The sequence below is a fragment of the Geotrypetes seraphini genome, chromosome 10 (genome assembly GCF_902459505.1).
Source record: "Geotrypetes seraphini chromosome 10, aGeoSer1.1, whole genome shotgun sequence".
Classification (NCBI taxonomy): Eukaryota; Metazoa; Chordata; class Amphibia; order Gymnophiona; family Dermophiidae; genus Geotrypetes; species Geotrypetes seraphini.
The window spans coordinates 76236922-76264674 of NC_047093.1; the positions used below are offsets into that span (position 1 = coordinate 76236922).

At 43.4% G+C, this 27753-nt stretch overlaps 1 protein-coding gene across 10 annotated transcripts in view; it reads right to left on the reverse strand.

The window, feature by feature from the left end:
• The window catches only part of NEK6 (NIMA related kinase 6), a 376321-nt gene that overhangs the window by 97499 nt on the left and 251069 nt on the right, over positions 1-27753 (reverse strand). For all 10 annotated transcript variants that reach the window (XM_033960759.1, XM_033960763.1, XM_033960760.1 and 7 more), the window contains 2 exons: positions 22448-22556; positions 14963-15070 (listed from right to left, as the gene is read on the reverse strand). In XM_033960759.1, coding sequence (XP_033816650.1) covers positions 14963-15070; positions 22448-22556 — 217 coding nt within the window. The remainder of the gene's footprint in view (positions 1-14962; positions 15071-22447; positions 22557-27753) is intronic.

A 27753-nucleotide genomic window follows, 5' to 3' on the forward strand; every position in this document is an offset into this window, starting at 1 on the left:
AGTCCGGCGATCCGCACACGCGGAGGCCCCGCCAGGTGTACACCTGGCGTAATTTATAGTCCACCATATCTTTATATGCCTCTCTTAAGGAGATATGCATCTAGTTTGCTCTTGAAGCCTAGGACGGTCGATTCCGCAATAATCTCCTCTGGGAGGGCATTCCAGGTGTCAACCACTCTCTGAGTGAAGCAGAACTTCCTGATATTAGTCCTGAACCTGTCCCCCCTCAGCTTCATTCCATGTCCTCTAGTCCGTGTCAAATTGGACAGTGTAAATAATCTTCTCTGCTCTAGTTTGTCGATTCCTTTCAGTATTTTGAAGGTCTCGATCATATCCCCACGCATTCTCCTTTTCTCAAGGGAGAACAATCCCAGTGTTATAAGTCTATCCTCATATTCCAGTCTCTCCATACCCTTCACCAGTTTTGTTGCTCGTCTCTGCACCCTCTCCAGCAGTTTTATATCCTTCTTTAGGTAGGGAGACCAATGTTGGACGCAGTATTCCAAGTGTGGTCTGACCATTGCCCTATAAAGCGGCATTATAACTTTCTCCGATCTACTCGAGATTCCTTTCTTTATCATGCCCAACATTCTATTTGCCTTCTTTGCCGCTGCCGCGCATTGTGCCGACGGCTTCAGGGTCTTATCTATCAGTACACCCAGGTCCCTTTCTTGTTCACTCTTCCCCAGAGTTGCACCTGACATTGTATACTCGTATTCCTTATTTTTATTGCCTAAATGCATTACCTTGCATTTCTCCACATTGAACTTCATCTGCCATTTCTCCGCCCATGTTTCTAACCGACACAAGTCGCTCTGGAGTTTCTCTCTATCCTCCTGCGATCTGATTGCCCGGCATAGTTTTGTATCGTCTGCAAACTTGATGATCTCACTGGATGTTCCTTCCTCCAGGTCATTGATATAAATATTAAAAAGGATCGGCCCAAGTACCGAGCCCTGGGGTACACCACTAGTCACTTTCTCCCAGTCGGAGAACTTCCCATTTATGCCCACTCTCTGCTTTCGGTTTTCCAGCCATTTGCCTATCCATCTTTGTATATCTCCCTCTATGCCATGGCTTTGTAGTTTCCTGAGAAGTCTTTCGTGTGGAACTTTGTCGAACGCTTTCTGGAAGTCCAAGTATATTATGTCCACAGGCTTCCCACTATCAATTTGCTCGTTTACGGTCTCAAAAAATTGGAGTAAATTCGTCAAACATGATTTCCCTTTCCTGAATCCATGTTGACTGGGTTTCATCAAGTCGTGTGCGTCCAAGTGCCGGACTATGCTATCCTTGATCAGTGCTTCAACCATCTTGCCGGGGACCGACGTAAGACTCACAGGCCTATAGTTGCCCGGTTCCCCTCTCGATCCTTTTTTGAAAATTGGCGTGACGTTCGCTATCCTCCAGTCGTCCGGTATCTGTCCAGTTCTGATTGTCAGGTTTGCAAGTTTGTGCAATAACTCTCCGATTTCAACCTTCAATTCCTTTAAGACTCTCGGGTGAATTCCATCCGGTCCAGGGGATTTGTCACTTTTAAGTTTGTCGATCTGATAGTATATCTGGTCTAAGTCCACTTCAACTGTGGTGAGGCTGTCCTCTATTTCTCCTGGAAACACTTTCTCTGCTTCAGGTATTGTTGAGGTGTCTTCCTTCGTAAAGACAGACGCAAAGAAGGAATTTAGTTTGTCTGCGATTTGTTTATCTTCCTTGATGTACCCTTTTCTTCCCTGGTCGTCCAGGGGTCCCACTGCCTCTTTTGCAGGTTTTTTCCCTTTCACGTATCTAAAGAAGGGCTTGAAGTTTTTGGCCTCCTGGGCTATTTTTTCCTCATAATCCTGTTTGGCATCCCTCACCGCCTTGTGACATTTCTTCTGATCATCTTTATGTTTGTTCCAGGCTTCGGTTGTCTTTATGCATTTCCATTTTTTGAAAGAGTCCTTCTTTTCTTTTATGGCTTCCTTCACCTGTATGGTAAGCCATGCCGGTTCTCTTTTGCTCTTTGTTCTCCGATCTTTGGAAATCCTCGGAATGTAGAGATCTTGTGCTTCTGTGATAGTATTTTTCAGTAGGGACCATGCCTGATCTACCGTTTCAAGTTTGTCCACCATCTTCTCTAGTCGTTTTTCTACCATGGCCCTCATGCGATCGTATTTACCCTTTTTAAAGTTTAAGGTGGTGGTTAAGGTTTTGGCATGTTTCCCTTTCCTGATGTCAAGTTTAAAGTTGATTACATTGTGATCACTCGTTCCCAGTGGAACCACGACTTCCACTTCTGTTATCGGTCCCGTGAGGCCATTTAGGACCAAGTCCAAGGTGGCGTTGCCTCTTGTCGGCTCTTTTACCATTTGTTCCAGGAAGCAATCCCCTAGCACATCCAGGAACTTGGCCTCCTTGCCGCAGTTGGAGGTTGCTAGTTTCCAGTCTATCCCTGGGAAATTGAAGTCTCCCAATACAATTACATTGCCCGTCTTGCATTCTTGTTTGATTTCTTCCATCATTTCTGAGTCAGTTTCCTCCGCCTGTCCTGGGGGACGATAGTAAAGGCCAATTTTCGTATCTGCACCATATTGACCAGGAATTTTGATCCAGAGTGACTCAAGCTTCTCTTTCATTTCTGTTGTAACCATTTCAACAGAATCTATTCCCTCCTTGACATATAGAGCAATACCTCCACCTTTCTGCCCTACTCGATCTCTTCTATACAGTTTGTATCCCTGTAGTACTGTGTCCCATTTGTTTTCTTCATTCCACCATGTTTCTGTTATGCCAATGATATCCAATATGTCATGTCTCGCTATTGTCTCTAGTTCCCCCATTTTGTTACCTAGACTTCTAGCATTCGTATACATACATCTAAATTCCCTTTGTGTTACCTTTTTGGACCTTCTACTCTTGGCCGTCCCTATAGTTTCAAATACGGTATCCTTTACTGCTCCTGTGTTATCACCCTTGTTTGCTGTGTGGTCGTCCTCTCCTGTGTCTGAGTTGTCCCTTCCTGCTTTTTCTCCCTTATTGGCTGTGGGGTCGTCTTCTCTTGTGTAGGAGTAGTAGTCCTTGGCTTCTTCGTCGGGGCATCCTGCTATCCGTGCCATCGACCGGTGGTCGACTGTCGGCTTTCCCCTATCTTTCAGTTTAAAGCCTTCTCGATTGCCTTCTTCATGTTGCCTGCCAAAACTCGTGCTCCTTCCTTGTTGAGGTGTAGTCCGTCCCTTCTGTAGTACAAGCTTCAGATAGAAGATAGAAGAGAATCTAGCAAAGGACATTAAGAAAAGGGATAAATCCTTTTTCAGGTACATCAATGATAGGAAAAGAAACACAAATGGGATAGTACGCCTTAGGAAAGCAGACGGGACTTATGCAGAATCAGATTCCGATAAAGCCGAACTACTAAACGAATACTTCTGCTCAGTCTTTACCTGCGAGGCGCCAGGGTCCGGTCCACAGTTGCAAGCAAGGCATAGCTCAGATGACCCGTTCTGGAATTTCGAGTTTACACCCAGCAGCGTCTACTGCGAACTATCAAGACTCAAAGTGAACAAAGCCATGGGACCGGACAATCTACACCCCAGGGTGCTTAGAGAGCTGTGTGATGTCCTGGCAGAGCCATTGTCTGTGATCTTCAATCTTTCCTTGAAGGCGGGAAAAGTCCCCTTGGACTGGAAAACAGCCAATGTAATCCCACTCCACAAAAAGGGCTGCAGGACAGAGGCTGAGAATTACAGACCGGTGAGTCTCACATCCATAGTGAGTAAACTCATGGAAACACTAATTAAGCATAAATTAGATACAATCCTAGACGAGAAGAATCTACGGGATCCCCGCCAACATGGATTTACCAGAGGCAGGTCCTGCCAATCCAATCTGATTAGTTTCTTTGACTGGATAACAAGGAAACTGGATGTGGGTGAGTCCCTGGACGTCGTTTACTTGGACTTTAGTAAAGCTTTTGATAGCGTTCCGCACCGCAGACTATTGAACAAGATGAAATCAATGGGACTGGGAGAGACGTTAACTACATGGGTCGGTGATTGGCTAAACAGTAGACTTCAGAGAGTGGTGGTAAATGGTGCCCCTTCAAAAACGTCGGAGGTGATCAGTGGAGTGCCTCAGGGCTCGGTCTTGGGCCCGATCCTCTTCAACATATTTGTGGGAGATCTGACTCAGGGGCTTCAGGGTAAAATCACATTATTCGCCGATGACGCCAAACTATGCAACATAGTAAGTGAGAACACTTTACCAGACAGTATGACGCAGGACCTACTTCTATTGGAACATTGGTCCTCGACTTGGCAGCTAAACTTCAATGCTAGAAAATGTAAGGTCATGCACCTCGGCAGCAGGAATCCATGCAAAACTTACACACTAAATGGTGAAACCTTAGTTAGGACCAAGGCGGAACGTGATTTGGGGGTGATCATTAGCGAAGACATGAAGACTGCCAATCAAGTGGAGAAGGCTTCATCAAAGGCAAGACAAATGATGGGATGCATCCGAAGAAGTTTTATCAGCCGGAAGCCCGAAGTTATAATGCCATTGTACAGATCCATGGTGAGGCCTCATCTGGAGTATTGTGTACAATTCTGGAGGCCACATTACCAAAAGGATGTGCTGAGAGTTGAGTCGGTTCAAAGAATGGCCACCAAAATGGTCTCGGGACTCAAAGACCTCCCGTATGAAGAAAGGCTGAATAAATTGCAGCTATATTCACTTGAAGAACGTAGAGAGAGAGGAGACATGATAGAGACGTTTAAATATATCACCGGCCGTATTGAGGTGGAGGATGATATCTTCTTTTTTAAAGGCCCCTCTGCCACAAGAGGCCATCCGCTGAAAATCAGGGGTGGGAAATTTCATGGCGACACCAGGAAGTTCTTCTTCACCGAAAGGGTGGTCGATCGTTGGAATGAACTTCCACCTCAGGTGATTCAGGCCAGCAGCGTGAAGGATTTTAAAAGGAAATGGGATACACATGTGGGATCTCTAGGGGGGTAAATTCAAGGGGGTAGGGTTGTTGGAGTGGGCAGACTTGATGGGCTGTGGCCCTTTTCTGCCGTCATCTTCTATGTTTCTATGTTTCTATGTTTCTATGTTTCTATACTTGCTTTTTCCCCAGAACGCCGTCCAGTTGCGCACGAAGTCGAAGCCTTCTTCTTCGCACCATCGTCTCATCCAGGCGTTGATTACTTGCAATTCCCCTTGTCTCTTTCCATCCGCTCTTGGTACTGGGAGGATCTCAGAGAAGGCCACCCTCACCTCCCTGATCTTCAGTTGTCTTCCGAGTGAGCGGAGCTGGCCCTTCAGCTCTTCCCTGTCATACTTCCGCCCGCTCACATCATTTGTTCCCACGTGGATAAGCACAGCGGTGTCCTCTCCCCCTGCGCCATCTATGATCCTGGAGATCCTGTTGGTCACATCCTTCACTCTTGCTCCAGGCAGACAGGTGACGACTCTGTCCTCTCTTCCTCCTGCGGTGTGGCTGTCCACATGTCGTATAATGGAGTCGCCTACGATGATCCCCATCTTCTTTATTCGGGAGTTCCTTGGGGGGCGTAGGTCCACGTCCTTGGAGTAGGGCCAGTCTTCTTCCTCCAATGATACTCTTGAAATTGTTTCCTGTTCTTTGGGTGGGGGGATGTCTTCCTGTGCTCTCACTATTTCTCCTGGTGTGCGGTTGTCTCCTACCTCGTCTTCGGTTTCTTCTGTGTTTGCATGGGTGTCTTCTCTCCTCACATGGGTTTCTTGAGTACAGTTTTCCAGCCCTGGGATCTCTACGTGGTGCTGATGAGCTTCCTCTATGAACATTTCTAGTTCCTTGACCTCGTTGTTTGGGCTGTACTCCACTAGAATCTTCTCCTGTGCTCGGATTCTGTCTTCGAGTTCCATCACTGTTCCTTCCAATAGTCTTACCTGACATTTCAAGCTATCCATCTCCATGCATCGATTGCAAATGTATGCCTGGATCCCCGAAGGGAGGTAGTCATACATATTGCAGCCGATACAGAAGACCGGAAAGCTCACCTTCTGACTTCCTTGGGCTTCCATTTCTTGCTTCCCTCGTGTGTGCTTGTGTTCCTTGCCTGCTGCTTCCTTATGTTACTTGCCTTGCTGTGTCTTTTGTGTGTGCTGTCTCCGCTCTACCTCACCTTGATTGTATGTGTGGGATTGTTCCCTTGGCGTCTGTCTCTTCCTTACCTTCTGTGTTTGTCGCTTCTTTACCGTTCAGTCCTCCTCGGTGTTCTTGATAGTAGATACTTGATAGTAGATACTCGTCCCTTGCAAGGCCCTTCGCAAAGGCGCTCTCGCTAAGGCGAGCGCCTTTACCGCTCGCCTTCGCCGCGCGCCGAACGGCTGGGCGCCGTTGGCTCCGCCCCCTTTCAAGGGGGAGTTCGGGCTCTGACCTCGCTGACGCTGGGGGTGGGCGGAGCTAACTCTCGCCGCTGCCCCTGCTGTGGATCACTTTTATTCCCTGCCTTTTGCCTCCTGTCTCTCTCCTGAGGTCTTCTTACCTCCTCTCTGCCTTCTGCCTGCTTTTCAGCCGGTGTTCAGGTCAGCGTGTGCTGGGCGCCGTTGGCTCCGCCCCCTTTCAAGGGGGAGTTCGGGCTCTGACCTCGCTGACGCTGGGGGTGGGCGGAGCTAACTCTCGCCGCTGCCCCTGCTGTGGATCACTTTTATTCCCTGCCTTTTGCCTCCTGTCTCTCTCCTGAGGTCTTCTTACCTCCTCTCTGCCTTCTGCCTGCTTTTCAGCCGGTGTTCAGGTCAGCGTGTGCTGGGTGCCGTTGGCTCCGCCCCCTTTCAAGGGGGAGTTCGGGCTCTGACCTCGCTGACGCTGGGGGTGGGCGGAGCTAACTCTCGCCGCTGCCCCTGCTGTGGATCACTTTTATTCCCTGCCTTTTGCCTCCTGTCTCTCTCCTGAGGTCTTCTTACCTCCTCTCTGCCTTCTGCCTGCTTAAGACATAGCCAAAAGGAAAGATTTATAAACTATAGAGTTTTTCCTCATGCAAAATTGTCATTTCTTTAATAAGAAATTAACTATTTATTTCTGAGGCCCTCCAAGTACCTACAAATCCAAAATGTGGCCCTGCAAAGGGTTTGAGTTTGAGACCACTGCTTTAGTGTTATTTTCAAGTTTCAAGTTTATTAGTTTTTTAATATACCGACCATCAACAAATATCTGGCCGGTTAACAATAAAATTTTAAAAAGAGAAACTTTTTCTAGATCAGGGGTCCCCAAAGTCCCTCCTTGAGGGCCGAATCCAGTCAGGTTTTCAGGATTTCCCCAATAAATATGCATGAGATCTATGTGCATGCACTGCTTTCAATTCATATTCATTGGGGAAATCCTGAAAACCAGACTGGATTCGGCCCTCAAGGAGGGACTTTGGGGACCCATGTTCTAGATGCCTAAGTTCCAGAACAGAATAGGCCAGACATGGGCAACTCCAGTCCTCGAGGGCCGGTATCCAATCGGGTTTTTAGGATTTCCCCAATGAATATGCATTGAAAGCATGAATATGCATTGAAAGCAATACAATGTAAACCTAGGCACTACTGTAATCAATTTGAATGAAGAATACTATCATATATCAGTCAGCATCAGCAAGATGTTATCTCACCGATTTGCCAAACTTCATTCTATATTGTTTAACAATTTTTTCAGGTCCTCAGCGGGCCACCACACATTCAAACCATCTCATTGTGCGGGGCTTTATGCTCCCACTCGTCATCGGACCCAGTATACGTTTCACTGTGTATATATTATAAATACTTTTAAGAAATTTTTTTAAATATATGCTAAAAGTACTTAGCTTGTAGATTCAACGCTAATCGGGAGAGTAGAAACACCAATCACCACCATATTTTTAAGAAATTTTTAAAAATATATGCTAAAAGTACTTAGCTTGTAGATTCGACGCTAATCGGGAGGGTAGAAAGGGTGTTTCTACCCTCCCGATTAGCGTCGAATCTACAAGCTAAGTACTTTTAGCATATATTTAAAAAAATTTATTAAAAAAATTTATAATATATACACAGTGAAACGTATACTGGGTCTGATGACGAGTGGGAGCATAAAGCCCCGCACAATGAGATGGTTTGAGTGTGTGGTGGCCCGCTGAGGACCTGAAAAAATTGTTAAACAATATAGAATGAAGTTTGGCAAATCGGTGAGATAACATCTTGAAAGCAGTACATGCATATTCATTAGGGAAATCCTGAAAACCCGATTGAATTCTGGCCCTTGAGGACCGGAGTTGCCCATGTCTGGAATAGGCTCTTAGGGCCGGATTCTGTATAGGACGCCCAGTCTCAGAAGCCACCTAAGCGGCTTTTCAAGATTGCACATGGGCGTCCTATATAGAATCACGTCTGTCCTCATAGACAGATGCCTAAGCCCGCTTAACACAACAATTCTCTAACCGGCATCCATGTCACAGGTGCTTGTTAGAGAATCAGGTTACCACTGAGCTTAGATCCCTTGCTGTGATAAGTTTAGTAGCAACCCTTCCCCCCCCTAAAGACTATCAGCAGTAAGGATGCCCAGTCCCCCCTGCCAGAACACCGGACCCCCCCAGAACAATGCCGCAAAGAACACTGGCAGTAAGGATGCCCAGTCTCTCCTGCCGGACACCCGCCCATGTAAAGTAGCCTAAGGGATCTTGCCCATCAGAATCTTAGGCCACTCCTAGTGTATCCCAGAATGCACTGCAAAAAGGGCCTAAGCACCTGGGCCAATCGGGGCACAAAGCCCCTCCCTGGTGCATCCCACGATACACCAGGAAGAGGCAGTCCCACCATTCGAGTGAAGGCAGGCCAGCTGGCTGGAGGCAGAAAGAATGCCTCCGGCTGGCCATCAGCATAAGGTGTGTGTGGGGGGGGGTGGTTCGAGAGATGGGCGAGGAGGGGTCCGGGAGGGCGGGTCCAGGGGGGTTACTTTACAGGGTGGGGAGGTGTCTGGCAGGAGGGATTTTGCCTCCCTCCTGCTGGAGATGTTTGCTGGGGAGGTTGGGGGTTACGACAGGATTGGGCATCCCTCCTGCCAGCGATGTTCAGGGGGGGTGAGTGGAGGATGTCTGGCAGGAGAGACTGGGTATCCCTCCTGCCAGCGATCTTTGCGGCGATGTTCGGGTGGGGGGGGGGGACCGGCAGGAGGGACTGGGCATCTCTCCTGCCAGTAGTCTTCACGGGGGGGGGGGAGGGTGGAACGGGTTGCCGCAGCCACTAAACTTATCGTGGCAGGGAGATCCCTTGCTGCAATAAGTTCAGTGGCCACGTCTGCTTGAAATGTAGGCCAGCATTTTGGTGGCCTACATTTCAGGTGCCTACCGCAGGCTTAGGGAGGTGCGTAGAGCCACCTAGCCCCGCCTAAGGTCACCTAAGGCCACTTCTGGGTGAAGTCACGTTCACACCTAGCCTTAGGCGAGCTTAGGTGGGCCTATGTGCCTGCCTAGGCTCCCAGAGGCCTGCCTCGGGATTGATTTTTTTTTTAAACATGTGTCCAGATTGGCTGGTTAGGCAGCAGTAAGCTGCCTGCAATCGGGACGCCGTTTATAGAATTTGCCCCTTACTGCCCACTCTCAGGGCCTAATTCTCAAAATGGCGTTCTGATTGTAGGCAGTGGTAGGCATCATACAGTCATCTAATGGACCAATTGGGATGCACGTGTAAAAAAAAAAGAAGAAAATCAAAGCGGCGAACAATGCCTACAATATAGGCATCTGAAGTGCGCCTAGGCACGCCTACGGATGCCTAAGGCTGGCACAGGTATGGCTTATGCCGGACGTGGCCTTAGGTATGGTTTATTGGCCTTTTCCAATGTATGGATCAATGCGGTTTACATTTCTCTCTATTCATGTACTCTTAAGTATTTCCCCTATCTGTCTCGATTCTTCTGTAGGTGCGAGTCAGATACCTTAAATGTAAGTCTGTAAAACACTGGCCTACGTTTAAGGAATCTACAAAAAAAAAAAAATAGATCCGATTCTGGATGTGCACCTACCGGTGACTGACATGCAGGAGGCGCTTACCATACCAGATGCTATTTCCAGAATCAGGCCCCTCAGTGCCCCTAAATGGATGCATCTATTTATACAACTGAATATTCAGATAGCATCAAGCTAGTTTATGTCATTTCATATCATTGAAATGAAAAGTGTCAAGAAAAGTGTGGAATAACTTGTAAGTTTCATGACTCCACATCATTCTCTTCTTGGTTGGGTTGAGAACATTTTGGTGGTCCCTAGTACCTGCACATCCAGCCTCCTAAATTACTGTGGTCTTTCTAAATTATGTTTCGCTACTACAAACCCAATCCAGTCAATACAAATAGTTCATATATAAATATATTCTATGTTCGGGGTGTTAGCTATCAATTGTATATTTACGAACAAAACAAATATTTTTAGAAAGACTTTGCCTGTGCATTCAGAAAGCCGAAAGAAGCATTCAAAGATGGTATTTGATGCCATAAAAAAAAATCCTGGGAAACTGAACAATGAAATGAAAGATAAGCATGTGAAGAATATTTCTAATTCAGTTTATAGGAGGAGAGGTAAGAGAGAAGTAATTTGCAGCAGGGTTTGATGTGCGTTTCCAAAGAGGATTACTTGAATTAAATCAGCTCAGTGTTTTAAAATCCCCCCCCTCCACCGCTATCACTTGACACTGTTTATTCAACCCGCCCCCAACTATCACTTGATAGAGTTTATACAATTTTTTCCTGTTATTATATAAGCTTAAAATACAATCTAGTAATATAAGCAGGGGAAACCCAAATCAAGCAATAGCACCCAGGTTTGGATGCGTTCCACGGCATCCAGCAATTCATCATAATTAGTATGGACTACGTTAAGCATTAATCAAATTGCCTTGTGTTGGTTTTTCATCAAGCCCAAACACTTTAATCTGTATTCACTCTCTATATTTAGATGCCAACATGGCACACAGCATACCCCAGCCCTCTACTTTATTCTTCAATCCTCTTCACCCCCCTTTCTCTTTCCTACCCCATTCCTTCTTTGACAGACAGTACCAGTTTCACAGTTTACAAAGAAACCACTTTGGCCACAGAATGCTCATACAACTTCATATTCATAACTACAGATATTTAGACAATTACATGCTGTGCCTCAACAGGATGCTATTGTATGCTTTTCAAGTTCAATATGGCATCAGCATTCTTGAGGCTAGAGCTGTCTCCTGCTACAGTGTCACCCTGCACATGACTGCACGTAATGACCCCTGTTGACTACATGCAAAAAGCAGACATACCTGTAGCAGGCGTTCTCAGAGGAAAGCAGGGTGATGCCGTCCATGAAACTGGCATGGACACTGCCAAGTGTACTGTCACTTTAAATTCACTGGAGCGTGACACGAGAACTGCCTGCTAACGTTTGGCTAGGAGCCTCAACCCTGATGAAAAACTTTGAAACATGGCATGTTGGTGGAGGCGCTCCCGCAATGCACACTAAGAATAAGTTCTTATACAGCTTCTATTTATTATTGCTAAGTTTGCACAAAGATTGCTACATTTGCACTTTATATATAAGAAAAGCTAAATACAAAAAAAAGGATCCATTGAAGATAATGGCTCATATTATCCTTTCATGACTTTTATCTAAAGGAAAGAGAGTCCTCTGAGGATCCAACACACTTTAGAAAAATATTTATTGTTTACAAGATTGTATTATGAATGTCTATATTTGGATATACTTTAAATCTTTAGGCAGTGCCCATACCGTGCATGTACCAGTGCCTTCCTGCCCAAAGCTAAGAAGACAACTAGGGGAGGTGAAGGGATTATGAGACTATATGCCTGTTGTCCTCAGAGAACATCTGCTACAGGTAAGTATCTCTGCTTTCTCTGAGGTCAAGCAGGCATAATATCTTCACATGAAGGACCCCCAAGCCACTAAGAGCATGTCTCTGGAAAAGGTTAAACATTGAATATATAGGAGCCTGGCAAAACCCTACAGAGTTGGGGGGGGGGGGGGAAGGGGAAGTTGGCTTTAAGTAGAGAATAGATTTTGCAGAACTGCTTGCCTAAATCGACTGTCTCTTTGGAGTTGAGCTCTAAACAGTTGTGAGAAATAAATGCAGATTACTTCAATAGAAGCAGAGCAAAAATGAGCTACCAGAGTAACCATAGCTTGTACATTGTGGGCTAGCCAAGTGGAGGTGATACTTTTAGATACAGCAAATTAGGATCAATGGCGACCAAGAGCTGGAAGGACCCTCTATGAGGTTTAATGTGGTCCAGATAGTATGACAGAGCATGTCTGCAGTCTAAGGTCTGAAGGGCTGTTTCTCCAGAATGAGAATGTGACTTTGGAAAGAAAACAGGCAAAACATGGATTGGTTGAGGTGGAATTCTGAAACTACTTTAGGGAGGAATTTTAGATGTGTTCAAAGGACTACCCTGTCATACAAGGGATTGAATATCATTCATTCAGCATTCAGATGTGAGGGATGAAGAAAACAACTTTCCAGGTGAATAATTTGAAAAAGTAAGATGTAAGCGGCTCAAAGGGAGATTTCATTAACACAGAGAGAATCACGTTAAGATCCCAAGTGATAGGAGGAGGTCTGATGGTTTTGTGTGGAATAGGCCTTTCATGAAACAGGAAACTAAAGGATATGCAGAAAGCAGTTTTCTGTACAAGGGGGATAGAAAGGTAACTGATAGCACCGAGATGAACTCTAACCAAATTGGTTTTTAGACCAGAATTAAAGGTAAAAAAGTTATTTGAGGAAGGATGAAAGCAAACATGAGACGAGCTCCAGAGAATATAATGCATACCAAATGAGAAGCGTATCCACTTGAAGCGATAACAGTGCTGAGTGGAAGGTTTGCTAGATGCATCAATGACAGTGGATACTGCAGTCTGTTCAGTGAAAGAAACCGCACTGATAATGCTAACAAGCAGGAATTGGGATGAAGTAACAATGTCGGAAATGGTTGCAGTTTCCACAGTTTCCCATCAAGAGCTTTAGAAGGAGTGAAAACCAAACCTGGTATGGCCAAAGGGGTGCTATGAGGATCATGGTGCCCCAATCGTAGCGAAGTTTGAGTAGACTTTTCTCTATAAGAGGGAATGGAGAAAATGTGTAGAGAAACTTATTCCTCCAATGAATTAGAAAGGCATCCAACAAAATGCGATTAGGGGCAAAGAGTATGGAACAGAATTGTGGAAGTTTGCTGTTCTCAGGGGATGCAAAGAGGTCTATGTCCAGCATTCCCTATCGAGTGAAAAATCAGATGAAAGATGGTTCTGCTAAGAGACCATTCGTGAGGCTGTTCTCTGCAAACACATTCTGCTTCCCTACCAAGTAACCATCCTGAGAAGTATCCCAAGAGCAGCAGCCCAGAAACTACCTGGACTGATAAAGGATCTCCCAGTTCTTAAATAGGGTATGTTTCATGACCCCATGTAAAGGCACCTTGATACAGTCAGTTGGTGGTGATTCATAGTCAAGAAGCTGAAAAAGCTCAGAGTGAGATTCTTCCTTCATCTCCATTTTAATGGGAAGAGCTTGACCTACTCAAGACTTTGAGAGTAAATTTTTTAGCAAAACCACAGAGAATGAAATATAACATACATCCAGCCATAAATAAAGTTAATAATGATTCTAAGCCAGGGGTCTCAAAGTCCCTCCTTGAGGGCTGCAATCCAGTCGGGTTTTCAGGATTTCCCCAATGAATATGCATGAGATCTATGTGCATGCACTGCTTTCAATGCATATTCATTGGGGAAATCCTGAAAACCCGACCGGATTGCGGCCCTCAAGGAGGGACTTTGAGATCCCTGTTCTAAGCAATGATTTCTTGGCTGAAGTTTCCCAGTAGCCAACATTGTTGGGCAAAGGTCCCCATGACAAAGTAATACTTATTTATTTATTTCTAAAATTTCTTAACCGCCTATAACCAAGCAGTTTACAGCATAAAACATTCACAATGATTCAAAGAGCAACATATAACAATACTTTCAGTATACATATTTAACCCACTAAAAATAGCATGGAACTATAGTAGGATTACATATCATCAATCGTTAATGAATCAAGTTCACAGTTCCTCTTGAAACATCTCCTTTCCACATAGCATCAGAGGAAGGCATCTACATACAACTGAGTTTTTAGCATTCGCTTAAACTGTAATCGATCCGAACAGGTCCTCAGGATGCTAAGGAGGAGATTCCATTGTTTTACTCCTGCTACGGACATCAGGGCTATTCTTGATTTTACAGACAGTAGTCTCCTTCCTCGAAATTAATCTTGCTGTGCCTTCAGACCTTTAGCATCTCCTCGGTTGGTATACCTCCCATACAATTTGAAAATTTAGAGGAACAAAGCCATACAACCACTGATAGAATCTTGAAGCAGATCCTTTGTGCCACTAGGAGCCAGTGCAACTGCTTCAACACCGAAGTAATATGCTCTCTATGTGGGATTTCCGAAATCAACCTTGACGCAGAGTTCATCAATTGCTGCAAGGCTTTACATTTGATCTTCACCAATCCCAGGTAAAGTGCATTACAGTAATTATGGTGCTATGAGTCTGTATTTACAGTTACTATTTGGTCTTCACTTTTGCAATAACAGATGATTAGAATAGGGGTTTCAAAGTCCCTCCTTAAGGGCCGCAATCCAGTCGGGTTTTCAGGATTTCCGCAATGAATATGCATGAGATCTATGTGCATGCACTGCTTTCAATGCATATTCATTGGGGAAATCCTGAAAACCCGACTGGATTGCGGCCCTCAAGGAGGGACTTTGAGATCCCTGATGTAGAAACAACCTCCAACATTAGTCACACTAATTCCACAGTGTGACAATACTGGACAGCCTGTATAGCTCAACTATTAGATTGCAGCTACATGGGTTATTTGAAAATTGCCTTCCTTTGAAGAAAAGCACATGCTGAATAACAAAATGATTTCTGACCTAATAAAACATAAAATCTTACCTAAGGAATGTGCTGCGGTGGTTTTGGAACTAAAGAAGCGACCTAATCCAAGATCTCCCAGTTTTACCACTCCTGTCGCTGTTATAAACACATTTGCTGGTTTAATGTCTGAAAAAAAGGAAGGGTGAAGGAAAAAAAGTTTAAGAGTATCCAAATGCAATCTTTCACAGTGTTTAATACTATTCCATGGAAAGAGAGCCAGAGGTCTTTTCCATACTGAAAAATAAAGAAAATTAATCAAAACTTTCTCTTAGTATAACCTTGTCAAGCAAATTCTTCCAAGCATAGTTTAAAAGTTAAATTTACAATATAGCTTATTTTAAAAATAAACATAATGGGTTTTTATATTTAAAGACATTTTGAAAATTCAGTTATATATTTTGATAGAGTATTATTTTCTTCTGGCTTTTTCCTTAAGTACTATACTACTCACTAGAGAGAGTAGGCAATTTTGGGAAATTCCTGAAAAAAAAAAAAAAATCTATCCGGGCATCTTGTCCCCTGCTGCACAGAGCCAGATAGTTAGGGATCTTGGTACCTATCAAACGCAGAAAGAAAAGACATAGGCCCTCTTTTACTAAGGTGTGCTAACCGATTAGCGTGCGTTAAATGCTAACGTGTGCATGTTAGTCTATGGACACGTTAGCATTTAGTGCGCGCTAATTTGATTAGTGCGCCTTAGTAAAGGAGGGGGATAGTTTCATCTAAGACTGATCAAAAGGCATCAGCACTGGGTGGTGTTAATCCTTAAGAATACAGAGCTGTATTAGATGTTAGAAAACCATCGACATTAAGAATATACCAGTCCCCCCTCAAGGCTGAATATCAATAGTGTCCACCAAGACACACCATCATCAAATTCTTGTTCAATGGCATTGGTTCTCAATCTATACCACTTTGGAGGGCTAAAAGTCTCTATCCAATGAAAGAAAAAGTCTCGGGTCTCTTGGTTGAGCTATTTACTTATGTTCCTCCATCTCCACCCACATCATTGGCAAAAAAATTTGTGTCAATAATGACTTGTTGCCACAAAAGTTATGTTACTGGGACTTAGATTCTTAACAACTTCACTGAAACTGTGTTGAAAAAACTACTGTTTTAATAAGAGTCTTTAATGCAGCCAACGTTTCATGGTATAAAGCCGCTTCTTCAGGACTTATGGATTTCCAACACTGAATACACAGCTTGAACAGTTGTCATACGATCTCTTCAATAAATATGTAGCTCAACCATGAGACCTGAGCCTTTTTCTTTTGTCGGATAGAGACTCTTAACCCTCCAAAGTGGTATTTTTTGTATTTAAATAATTTTATATCTCCACTTCACCATAATTTAGAGAGATTGATCCTCAATCAACAGTGATATAAGCAAGGTGATGGAGGCACCTGCCATCCAGATTCACAAGCACAAGGGTTCACAAGCTTCACAAGAGTTGCTCATGGGAGCAATGTCTCCAAGTGGGATCATTTTGCTTATACCATGACAGTAATGAACCTCACTCTTAAGCCAGGGTGTGTATAGTATGATCGGAGTTTCTCAAATTTACTAGTAAAACTAGCCATAGTACTTGCATAGGTACTAGATAACTTACTTCTGAAGTTCATAAGTTACATGTACACTCAATTTATCCAGGAGTGCTTGAAAATTCTTTTAAATCATTCCTGTGGCACCCAAAAGAATGGAAAATATTTCTGCATCCTTCTGCCACATTTTCTTAGTCTCAGGCTGTATCTCTCCGTACTTGAAGATCTATTCTTTCTACACGATTCAGAGAGTAGTTGCTTGACTCACATCTCTATGATCACTTCTGGTATTTTCTCTTTCACTGTGACTGGATTCCTGTCATTTAACTTATCTGTCACCACAGGTATGTCCCAGGTAATCATAACCCCTTCGTTCTCCATGTGCTTTTCCAGTACAGCAATATTATACTGTTTCCAAAGTTTCCCAATGGATGAGACATGCCACCTTGTTGTACCTTACTGTATAGAGATTTTCTGCAGTCAGAATTTCACAGCCAGCTACAAAATGAGTGACCATTTCCAGCCCTCTCAAAGAACCATTTTTTTTTTCCTAAGCTTGCAATAAACCATCTCATCTGTAATCTGCTGTCCTGGGCTGCAACTATCAATCATTCATCCATAGATTCTAGTTCACTTCTCTTTAACCATTCATATGTCAGATTCTGATCAACAAATGGTTCCACTAGTAACACTTTGTATTTCCCACTATACTTATGCATTTGTCGTCTGTATTTCTCACCATAAAGAGTTTTTTCCCTTTCATAAATTCTGTTACTTCCTTCTCTTTTGGTACCGATGGATTCTCACTCATTCCTTCTACTCGTCAGAACACTTTTCCAAGTTTAATGATAGAAATGGATTCTGGAAGTTTTCTTTCTTATTTCAATACCTTTTGGGCACTTGCATGTGATGATGCTGGTAAGCAAGCTTGGAGCCTATGACAGTAGCTTGATAGGCATAATCTATTTCTATAAGACCCATTCCTCCTTCAGCTCTTGGCACACATCGATTCTTATAAATAACTACCACTACTATTAATCACTTATATAGCACTGAAAGGCGTACGCAGCACTGTACGTTTTGACAGATATAGACAGTCCCTGCTCGGAAGAGCTTACAATGTAACTTGGACAGACAGACATAACATATAGGGTTGGGTGAGCTGAGTTAGGAATTAAAAGCACTCTCAAAGAGGTGGGCATTTAACTGTGCCTTGAACAGTGGCAGAGACGGAGCCCACCGTAGGGATTTGGGCAACTTGTTCCAAGCATACGGCACAGCAAGGCAGACACGATAGAGTCTGGAGTTGGCAGTTGAAGAGAAGGGCACAGATAGGAGAGACTTACCAGCTGAACGGAGCTCATGGGGGGGGGGTGAGGGGGCTCATAGGGGGAGATAAGGGAAGAGAGATAGTAAGGGGCAGCTGAGTGAGTGCATTTATAGGTCAGTAAGAGGAGTTTGAATAAAGCGACTTTAAGACAGGGGTAACATGAGTAAAGCGGCTCTCCCGGAATATGAGCCATGCAGCCGAATTCTGGACGGACTGGAGGGGAGCGAGATGGCTAAGTGGAAAGCCTGAGAGGAGCGAGTTACAGTTTTTCAAGGTCTTTAAGAGGATGGATTACAATCCCAAAGCTGTACGATTATGCAGGAATTGGCAATTGATTAATGGTACTCTTTTTCAACATCAGTGTTAGTCTCAATATTCTTTACTATTTTTTGCTCAAAGTTACCCATTCCTCCACTTCTAGATATTCATATACACCTTCCAGTTCAAGTTCCTTTATCACACAGTCATCATTCAGAGGGACAATTTTGCTCAAAAAAGTATGTAGGGATCATGTCTGCCTTCAAGGGTCGAGTTCAGCTGCTGACACACCTCTAGTGACCCAGGAGGATGTTACCTCTTATCCTACATCCTAAGGGCTCCTTTTATGAAGGTGAGCAGTCCAGGGGGCTTGAACTTACAGATCCGAGAACTACTTTTATTAAAAGTCTACTGACCTCTGTTCAGATTTCTCCACAGAAATTAGTAAGTCTTCATTGAAAGATCTCTCCATCACTTCTTTTTTTCAAGGAAATTACAAAGACCATACTATTTAAGTTGGAGAAGGTGGCACAGTTTATAGCTATATAGTTTATTTACTAAACTAAACTAAACCTTAGGTTTGTATACCGCGCCATCTCCGCAAGCATGGAGCTCGGCACGGTTTACAGAGATTAGGATGGAAAGGGACTCCAATGAAGGGTTATAGGATAGGAACTAAGAGGGTATGGAGGGGCCAGGGTAACAGAGAGGGGGGAGGTATTACGTTTTGGAAAAGAGACAAGTTTTCAGGTGTTTGCGGAAAAGTTGGAGGGAGCTTGAATTTCTAAGCGGGGATGTAAGGTTGTTCCAGAGTTCTGTGGTTCTAAAGGGGAGGGATGTTCCTAGTTTATTTAAAATTTGTTACACTGTTTATCATACTTCTAAGCGTTGTACAGAATATAAAATAGTGGGGGGAAAAAAAGAGGTTTTATAAACTGCTAATACAAATCTATAGAGATAACACATTACAAACATATTGGAGACAAAGAATCTGGTTGTATCATAGTTTATGTGGTAAAGAGAAGGAATTGTAAGTAGATGTTGGGCATGAATGATGAACATCCTCCAATTTCTCAACCCCGACATGGTAGTGCCGATATGTGAAGTCCAACTTATGCTCAGTGCAGTGCTCTAGAACAGTGGTCCCCCAACCCTGTCCTGGAGCACCACAAGTCAGTCGGGTTTTCGGGATAGCCCTAATGAATATGCATGGAGCAAATCTCCTTCATGCATATTCATTAGGGCTATCCTGAAAACCTGACTGGCTGGTGGTCCTCCAGGACAGGGTTGGAGACTACTGCTCTAGAAAGCCCCGAGAGCTTTGTTGACATATATTCAAACTCCGGTTCTTTGAGATGAAATCAACCCACTCATAAGGGCTGATATCCTGCAATCCTCCAAGAATACTCATTACAGATGAGTAGGATGACTATTAAATTCTACACCTCAAGTAATAAACAATAGTAGTAATCATAATTCAGGGGTGGTATCCAGAACTTCCTTGACTAATCTTTCTTGCTTTTAGTTATAAAGACTCCTGCCACAGAACAGGCAAATCTCACTACCTCTAGGGAGAAACACAGCTCAAGGATAAAACACAAATGAGCATTTTATAACTCTTAATACCCCTTGAATTTCATCCACCAAGTTCTACAGGAAATTCCTTAGGTACAGAATAATTTTATTTAGACAGAACCATATCACTCAATTGTTATTCAATTATAAAATGCATGAAAGCTATGAAAAGTGGGTAGGTTAAAGCACAAAACCTAGAACAGTGTTATAGTCAGCTTTTTGGAAATCACAGGAGACAGGAAAGGCTCTTACATCCTCCGATCTCATGCTAAGTATAAAGAACACAGTTTTTCAGAGTTCACTGCATTCACTAGTCTCGGTCCTAACAGCAGATTTGACACGTCTACTGTGGTTAGAGCCACAGCTTCAGTACACTGAGGTTGTGGGTTCAAATCCCACACTGCTCCTTGTGACCCTGGGCAAGCCACTTTAATCTAATCTAATCGAAACCTTAGGTTTGTATACCGCATCATCTCTACATTCGTAAAGCTCGACACGGTTAACAAGAGTTAGGGTAGAAAGGAACTCCAGTGGAGGGAAGAGGCAAAATGAAGAGAAAATTTAGAGGACTAGAATAACCAGAGAGGGAGGAGGAGTTACATTTTTGAGAATAACCAGGTTTTCAGATGTTTGCGGAAGAGTTGGAGGAAGCTCAGATTCCTAAGAGTGGAGGTAAGGTTGTTCCAGAGCTGAGTGATTCTGAAAGGGAGGGAAGAACCTAGTTTTCCTACAAGTGAAACGCCTTTTAGAGAGGGAAAGGAAAGTTTCAGTTTTTGGGTGGATCTGGCAGAATTGGGGTTAGAGGAGTTCCAAGAAAGAGGAATGAAGGGAGGGAGGATACCGTGTAGGATCTTGAAAGTGAGGCAGGCACATTTGAAGTGGACTCTGGAGATAATCGGAAGCCAGTGGAGCTTGGATAAAAGCGGTGAGACGTGGTCGAATTTGCTTTTTGCGAAGATAAGCTTAGCAGCGGTATTCTGAATCTGCTGGAGTCTTTGAAGGTTTTTCTTTGTTAGGCTAAGGTAGATAGAGTTGCAGTAGTCCAGTCTGGAAAGGATGGTGGATTGGACAAAGACAGCAAAGTGTTTTTGATGGAAACAGGATCTCACTTTTCTCAGCATGTGAAGGCTGAAGAAACATTTTTTTACTAGGGAGTTGAGGTGGTCGTTGAAGGAAAGTGTAGAGTCAATGATGACTCCCAGAACTTTACTAGAATAATCAAGATGCAGAGTGGGGCCAGAGGACAGTGGGATGGAGGTGGGCAGTTGGTCCAATTTTGGGCCGAGCCAGAGAAGTTTTGTTTTAGATTCGTTCAGTTTCATCTTTACAGTGTGGGCCCAGGATTGAAGGTTCGATATACATGAGGATATGTTCGCCGAGAGGTTGGTGAGGTTCCTGTCGGTGGAATAGGCAAGTATGAATTCTCACATGCAAGTACGAATTGTCACTGTTGACCAGTTGGTTTCTCATTGTTCATTGATTGTCACTGACCAGTTTCACTGTTCTGTGAGTTAAGTAGGTCTTCCAGCACTCCTGTCTAGACTGTATGTGGAATAGGCAAGTATGAGTTCTCACATGCAAGTACGAATTGTCACTGTTGACCAGTTGGTTTCTCACTGTTCATTGATTGTCATTGACCAGTTTCACTGTTCTGTGAGTATTATTGCTCAGTTAACACAGCACTTTATCAAAAACTTTGTTTCCACAACTCCACCTGCTTCGCCTGATTACCCTGCCCGGCTCGGCCTCCACAGCCAGGCAAGGGATGCACAGAGCGCTAAGGCGCAGGTCCAGTCGGTACATCCTCGGCTAGGGAGTCACCCATATGTGGCTGACTCATCCTGCTTGTCCTAGGAGAAAGTGTAGTTACTTACTTGTAACGTAGGTCCCCTAATGCCCCAGGTACATTAGATAGAGTGTGAGCCTGCCGGGACAGATAGGGAAAAATGCTTGAGTACCTGAATGTACACCACTTAGACTATAAGTGGTATATAAATGCTTAAATAAATAATACAGAACAGCCTGGAAGCCCTGGAACAGACTGGAAGCCCTGAATATGTATACCCTAGAGGAAAGGAGAGACAGGGGAGATATGATACAGACGTTCAAATACTTGAAGGGTATTAACTTAGAACAAAATCTTTTCCAGAGAAAGGAAAATGGTAAAACCAGAGGACATAATTGGAGGTTGAGGGTTGGTAAATTCAGGGGCAATGTTAGGAAATTCTACTTTACGGAGAGGGTAGTGGATACCTGGAATGCGCTCCCGAGAGAGGTTGTGGAGAGTAAAACTGTGACTGAGTTCAAAGAAGCGTGGGATGAACACAGAGGATTTAGAATCAGAAAATAATATTAAATATTGAACTAAGGCCAGTACTGGGCAGACTTGCACGGTCTGTGTCTGTATAGGGCCGTTTGGTGGAGGATGGGCTGGGAGGGTGTAGTAAGTCTTAACAGAGATTTCGGCAGTTGGAACCCAAGCACAGTACCGGGTAAAGCTTTGGATTCTTGCCCAGAAATAGCTAAGAAGAAAAAATGAAAAAATTTATATTGAATCAGGTTGGGCAGACTGGATGACCAATCGGGTCTTTATCTGCCATCATCTACTATGTTAATAATAACTATTTCATACTGAATAGGGAAGGGGGAAGGAAGAAAACCACTTCCAGGGTATTGCAATCAATATGCACATATATTGGTAGAACATCAACTTAATTGTTTTTGAATGCCTGCACTTATTAACTGAAACATTATACTATTCAATGAAGAAAAAGAAAGAAAGAAATTGATTAATAGTACCTCTGTGCATCACCCTGCGGGAATGCATGTGTTCAACTGCGCTGCATAACTGCACAAAGTATTTCCATACTGTTCTTTCTGGGATTAACCGTTTCTGCTTCTTAAAATACTGTTGGAAGTAAACAAACAAAAGCCTGCATGAATAAACAATGTACTGTTTCGCTCCTGGAGTCAGATGCTGTTTCTGTTCAAACAGTGAACATCTTTCATTTTACTGCTAACATTTACTGTAACTCTTTCCTGATCCAGATAAACTCCTTAATTAACCACCACCAGGAAAAACTAAACTTAAATAAGCTTGTCATTTTTTTTGAAATGGGCACAAATAATCAACATTAATTTTAATAATTATCTTGCAATATATTTAGGGCTCCTTTTACGAAGGCATGGTAGCGGTTTAACGTGTATAATAGCGCGCGCTAAACCGCCGGACGTACTAGCCGCTACTGCCTCCTCTTGAGCAGGCAGTAGTTTTTCAGCCAGCGCGGGGGGGTTAGCGTGTGATGAAAAGTCGCGCACATTAAACCCGCTAGCGCGGCTTCGTAAAAGGAGCCCTTAATGTTTCAAAATAAAAACTGGCAGCATTTTTTCCTCCAGGAGAAAATGAGGGGCTAATATTTAACCCATTTATTTAAATAATGGCCGCCATTTTTTTTTTTTTAAACACTGGTCATATGCCAATATTCAGTGGCAGTACACAGATAGTTATCCAGACTAGTCAGGACAATTATTTTGCCTTCCTAACTTGCACAGATAGTTATCTGGGCACCAGTTCTGAATATCAACTGTACCCAGATAAGTTCCAGCTTCATCTTACTGTAGCTCAACCCTCGACCACTCCTGGCATAATCCAGATAGAGCAGGAGTGGCCAGGCATGATATTCAGCATTCCGGAAAAACCTTCTCTTTGACACCTGAACTTAACTTGATCCTCCTGGTACTCCCCTCAAGCTGGTCTGTCAATTTCCCTTATTTCTCCACCTCTTCCCCCTTCTCTCTATTAGTCGCCTTGAGCCTGCATAGGTTATGAGCGACGCACAAATAGAAGATTACATTAGATTAGATAATGTTCTAAACGCCACAATGAAAGTTTACTTCTGTCATACCAAAGATTTGTTCTATGGAAAAAAGGTTTGGAAATACTGTATCAAGATGTGACACGAACATAGGAAAGAAGGAGGCAATTTCTTTCAATGAGACAGGAAACAAGAGCTTTGGGGGCCACTTTCCTATTAGCCTACCCATGTAAACGTGTTGTTAAGTATTTTGGACATCAAATATGTTTTTTTTTTGCCCCAGAACAATTAAAGGCCTTTTTGGAAATGAAGAAAATTGCTTGAATGAATGAAAATAGTGCTAACAGTGTTAGTCTATACATTGTATTTCTTTTTTTATTAAGTTCCTCGTATTATTGTTTGGTCTCTCAAAGTAAATTTTGTGGTCAAAGGAAGTATTTCATTGTTCCTAATTTAAGTTTATACCTAAAAATGTTATTTTTACTGAGTTGCATTAGCAAGAAGTTTTTTTTCTTGTACGAATTGTTACAAAATTATAAATAAAATAATAATAAAAATTAGATAATGTTGCTGAATAATACTGACTGGGCCCAGTAAGCACTAGCTATCTGGGTGCTACTACCCAGATAACCAGCTTTGAATACTGACCCCTGAGGTTTTTTTGTTTTTTTTTAAGGAACACCTTCATTTAAAGTTCATTATTCTCAGAATATATCAGCTTGCAGAATCTTTAGTGCAAAAGTTTCAAGTTTCAAGTTTTATTAGGATTTTATATACCGCCTATCAAGGTTATCTAAGCGGATTTTACAATCAGGTACTCAAGCATTTTCCCTATCTGTCCCGGTGGGCTCACAATCTATCTAATGTACCTGGGGCTATGGAGGATTAAGTGACTTGCCCAGGATCACAAGGAGCAGCGCGGGGTTTGAACCCACAACCCCAGGGTGCTGAAGCTGTAGCTTCAACCACTGCGCCACACATGTAATAAACATGTTTCTTGAATCCTCAATTATCAGACGTCTTGGCTATAAGGAACAGGTACCATCTCTCACATTTATTTTTAGTGTTGCACATGTCTGGTAGTGTTACTCAAATATGTAATAGCTATAGTGAAATGCAGTCTTTAAAAACCAACAAAAAGTAAGTGACCAAAAGGAAGGTTCTTACCTCAATAATCCTCTTTCCTGTAGAACAGAACACAATTCCTTACAGATGGGTTGCCATCCCCCACTGGTGAGTTGCAGAAATGTCAATCACTTTCTTTCTTTTCACACTTTTCTTTTTAGGAGTGTGTGGCGCAGTGGTTGGATCTACAGCCTCAGCACCCTGGGGTTGTGGGTTCAAACCCCGCGCTGCTCCTTGTGACCCTGGGCAAGTCACATAATCCTCCATAGCCCCAGGTACGTTAGATAGATTGTGAGCCCACCGGGACAGAGAGGGAAAATGCTTGAGTACCTGATTGTAAAAACCGCTTAGATATCCTTGATAGGCGGTATATAAAATCCTAATAAACTTGAAACTTGAAACTTTTTAGCTCCTTCTCTTCAACTCCTCTGACTGCGCTCCCCTCTCCTCAGTTTGTTCCAAAGCATGTGATAAGGAGAGGACATAAGAAGGGAATTGGGGAACTCCCCAAGCATATTAAGAGTGATCTGCTCTGCAATAGTAAAAATAAAGGCAATCGACCAGCATAACAAAAAAATAAACTAGGTGGAATGTAACCTAACCACCCGGCATCAACACTTGTACAGCTCTCTGAAAAGAGTATGCCTTAACTGAATCTGGGAATGCTCAACAGACCTCATTTTATTTCTTCTTGCCTTGGAGGCTGCTGGAAGCCAAGCCACTGGATACACATCCCAGACTGAAAAGTAACACAGGCTTTACCAACATCTGACAGGGCATGATATAAGGAATCATGTTCTGCTCTACAGGAAAGAAGCTTATTGAGGTAAGAACCTAATACTTCCTTCCTGTGCAACAGAATATGATTCCTTACAGATGGGACATACCAAAGCAGTCCTGGAATCTATGGTGGGCTAGAAGAGCATGCAGCCAGCACCGAGGAGCCAAAAGCTTCATCCTGCTATGCTGCAACATCTACTCTATAAAACCTGGTAAAGGTATGCAGAGTGGACTAGGTAGTTGCCCTACAAATTTCATCAGGTGGCACTGCCCTAGACTTGCTCAAGCAAAGGCCACCACTCTGGTGGAGTGAGCTTTCAGAGCAACTGACAGTTGTTTGCCACAGCTAATATAAGCTGTAGAAATGGCCATACAAATCCATCTTGAGATAGAGGCCTTGAAAGCTGGCCCTCCCTGAAGGCTAGTGCTGGTCACAACAAACAGGTGATCCAAGAGAAGAAACTTATTGGTCATCTTTAAATAGCGGAGTAGGACTCTCCGAACATCCAACAACTGCAGAATTTTGTCCTATTTCTTCTTCCCCTTGGGCTGAAAGGCTAGAAGGCAAACCTCCTGATTCACAAGAACACTGACATTACTTTGGGCAGAAACAGATATGGTGCGCAACGACACTCCTGCCTTCATGAATCTGAGGAAGGACTTTGTGCAGGACAAAGCCTGAAGCTCCGAAACTCACTGAGGTGACAGCCACAAGGATCCAAGAAGTTCGTCTCCCCACTGGCTAGAGGATGCAAATATAAGAGATACCACCAACAACTTCTATCGTATCAAGCAGCCTTATGGGGCAAAGACTTAGAAAAACTAATTACTCACACAAATGACTATGGAGAATTTAGAAAACATCTAAAAACGTACCTGTTCTCGAAACACCTAGGTAACGAACCAGGACAATAGCCCCCTTCGCAATATCATTCCCAAAACTGAATTTGTAAACTGTTAACCCCCAATCACAAACTATGAATACCCCATTCAATTTATGGAATTTTTCCAATTCTTTGTAAGCCGCATGGCACTTCAAGGCCCTGCAGCATACGAACTGTTGTTATTATCATTAATGTTCCCATTATCAGAAGTACACTGCTATACTCTGTAATTCGCTGTATGTACAGTTTCTCTTTATTGTAAACCGCCTAGAAGTCGCAAGATTGTTGGCGGTATATAAGAATAAAGTTATTATTATTATTATAATGGTTCATATGGAGCCTTCCTAAGGGCTCGCAAAAACAGACTGAGGTTCCAGGTAGGGAACAGCTGCCTCACAGGAAGCTATAACAGTAATGCTCCCTTCAAGAATCTCTCGCCATCCAAATGAGAAGCCAAAGATGACTTGCCTAATCCAGCCCTGAAACAGGAAAGACCGGCTTCCTGAACCTTAAGAGATCCAACCAATAAGCCTTTCTCTAGTCCATCCTGAAGGAATGGCAGGACCACTGAAATAGAAGCCCTAAAAGGGGCTTCCTGATTTTCCTTACATTAGACCTGAAAAACTTTCCACACTTTAGTGTAGGTCGCCACTGTCATTGGCTTCTTAAGACTGTAAGAGAATAGCTGTAATAATCTGCGAATATCCTTTGTACGCTAAAGCTGCGCGCTTAAGAGCCATACCATTAAGACCAGAGTATTCTGGATTGTCTAAAGCAGTGATTCTCAACCCTGTCCTAGGGGACCCCAGCCAGTCGGGTTTTCAATATATCCCTAATGAATATGCATGAGAGAGATTTGCATATAATGGAGGAGACAGGCATGCAAATTTGTCATGTATATTCATTAGGGATTGTCGTACAGTGAGAGATTAGAGAAACTGGGCCTCTTCTCCCTTGAAAAGAGGAGACTGAGAGGGGACATGATCGAAACGTTCAAGATAATGAAGGGAATAGACTTAGTAGATAAAGACAAGTTGTTCATCCTCTCCAAGGTAGAGAGAATGAGAAGGCACTCTCTAAAGTTAAAAGGGGATAGATTCTGTACGAACATAAGGAAGTTTTTATTCACCCAGAGAGTGGTAGAAAACTGGAACGCTCTTCTGGAGTCTGTTTTAGGGGAAAACACCCTCCAGGGATTCAAGACAAAGTTAGACAAGTTCCTGCTGAACCATAACGTACACAGGTAAAGCTAGACTCGATTAAGGCACTGGTCTTTGACCTAAGGTCCGCCGTGTGAGCAGACTGCTGGACACGATGGACCACTAGTCTGCCCCAGCAGTGGCAATTCTTATGTTCCTACCCTCAGGTACTCCAGGGATTGACTCGGCTCCAGGTGGCTCTTCTTGAAATTGACAATTATCCCCCTGATCTTACAAGAGCTGTACCACCTGTGACACTGTTTGGTGACAGTCTAACTTTGATGGAGCTCTGATCAGCCAAT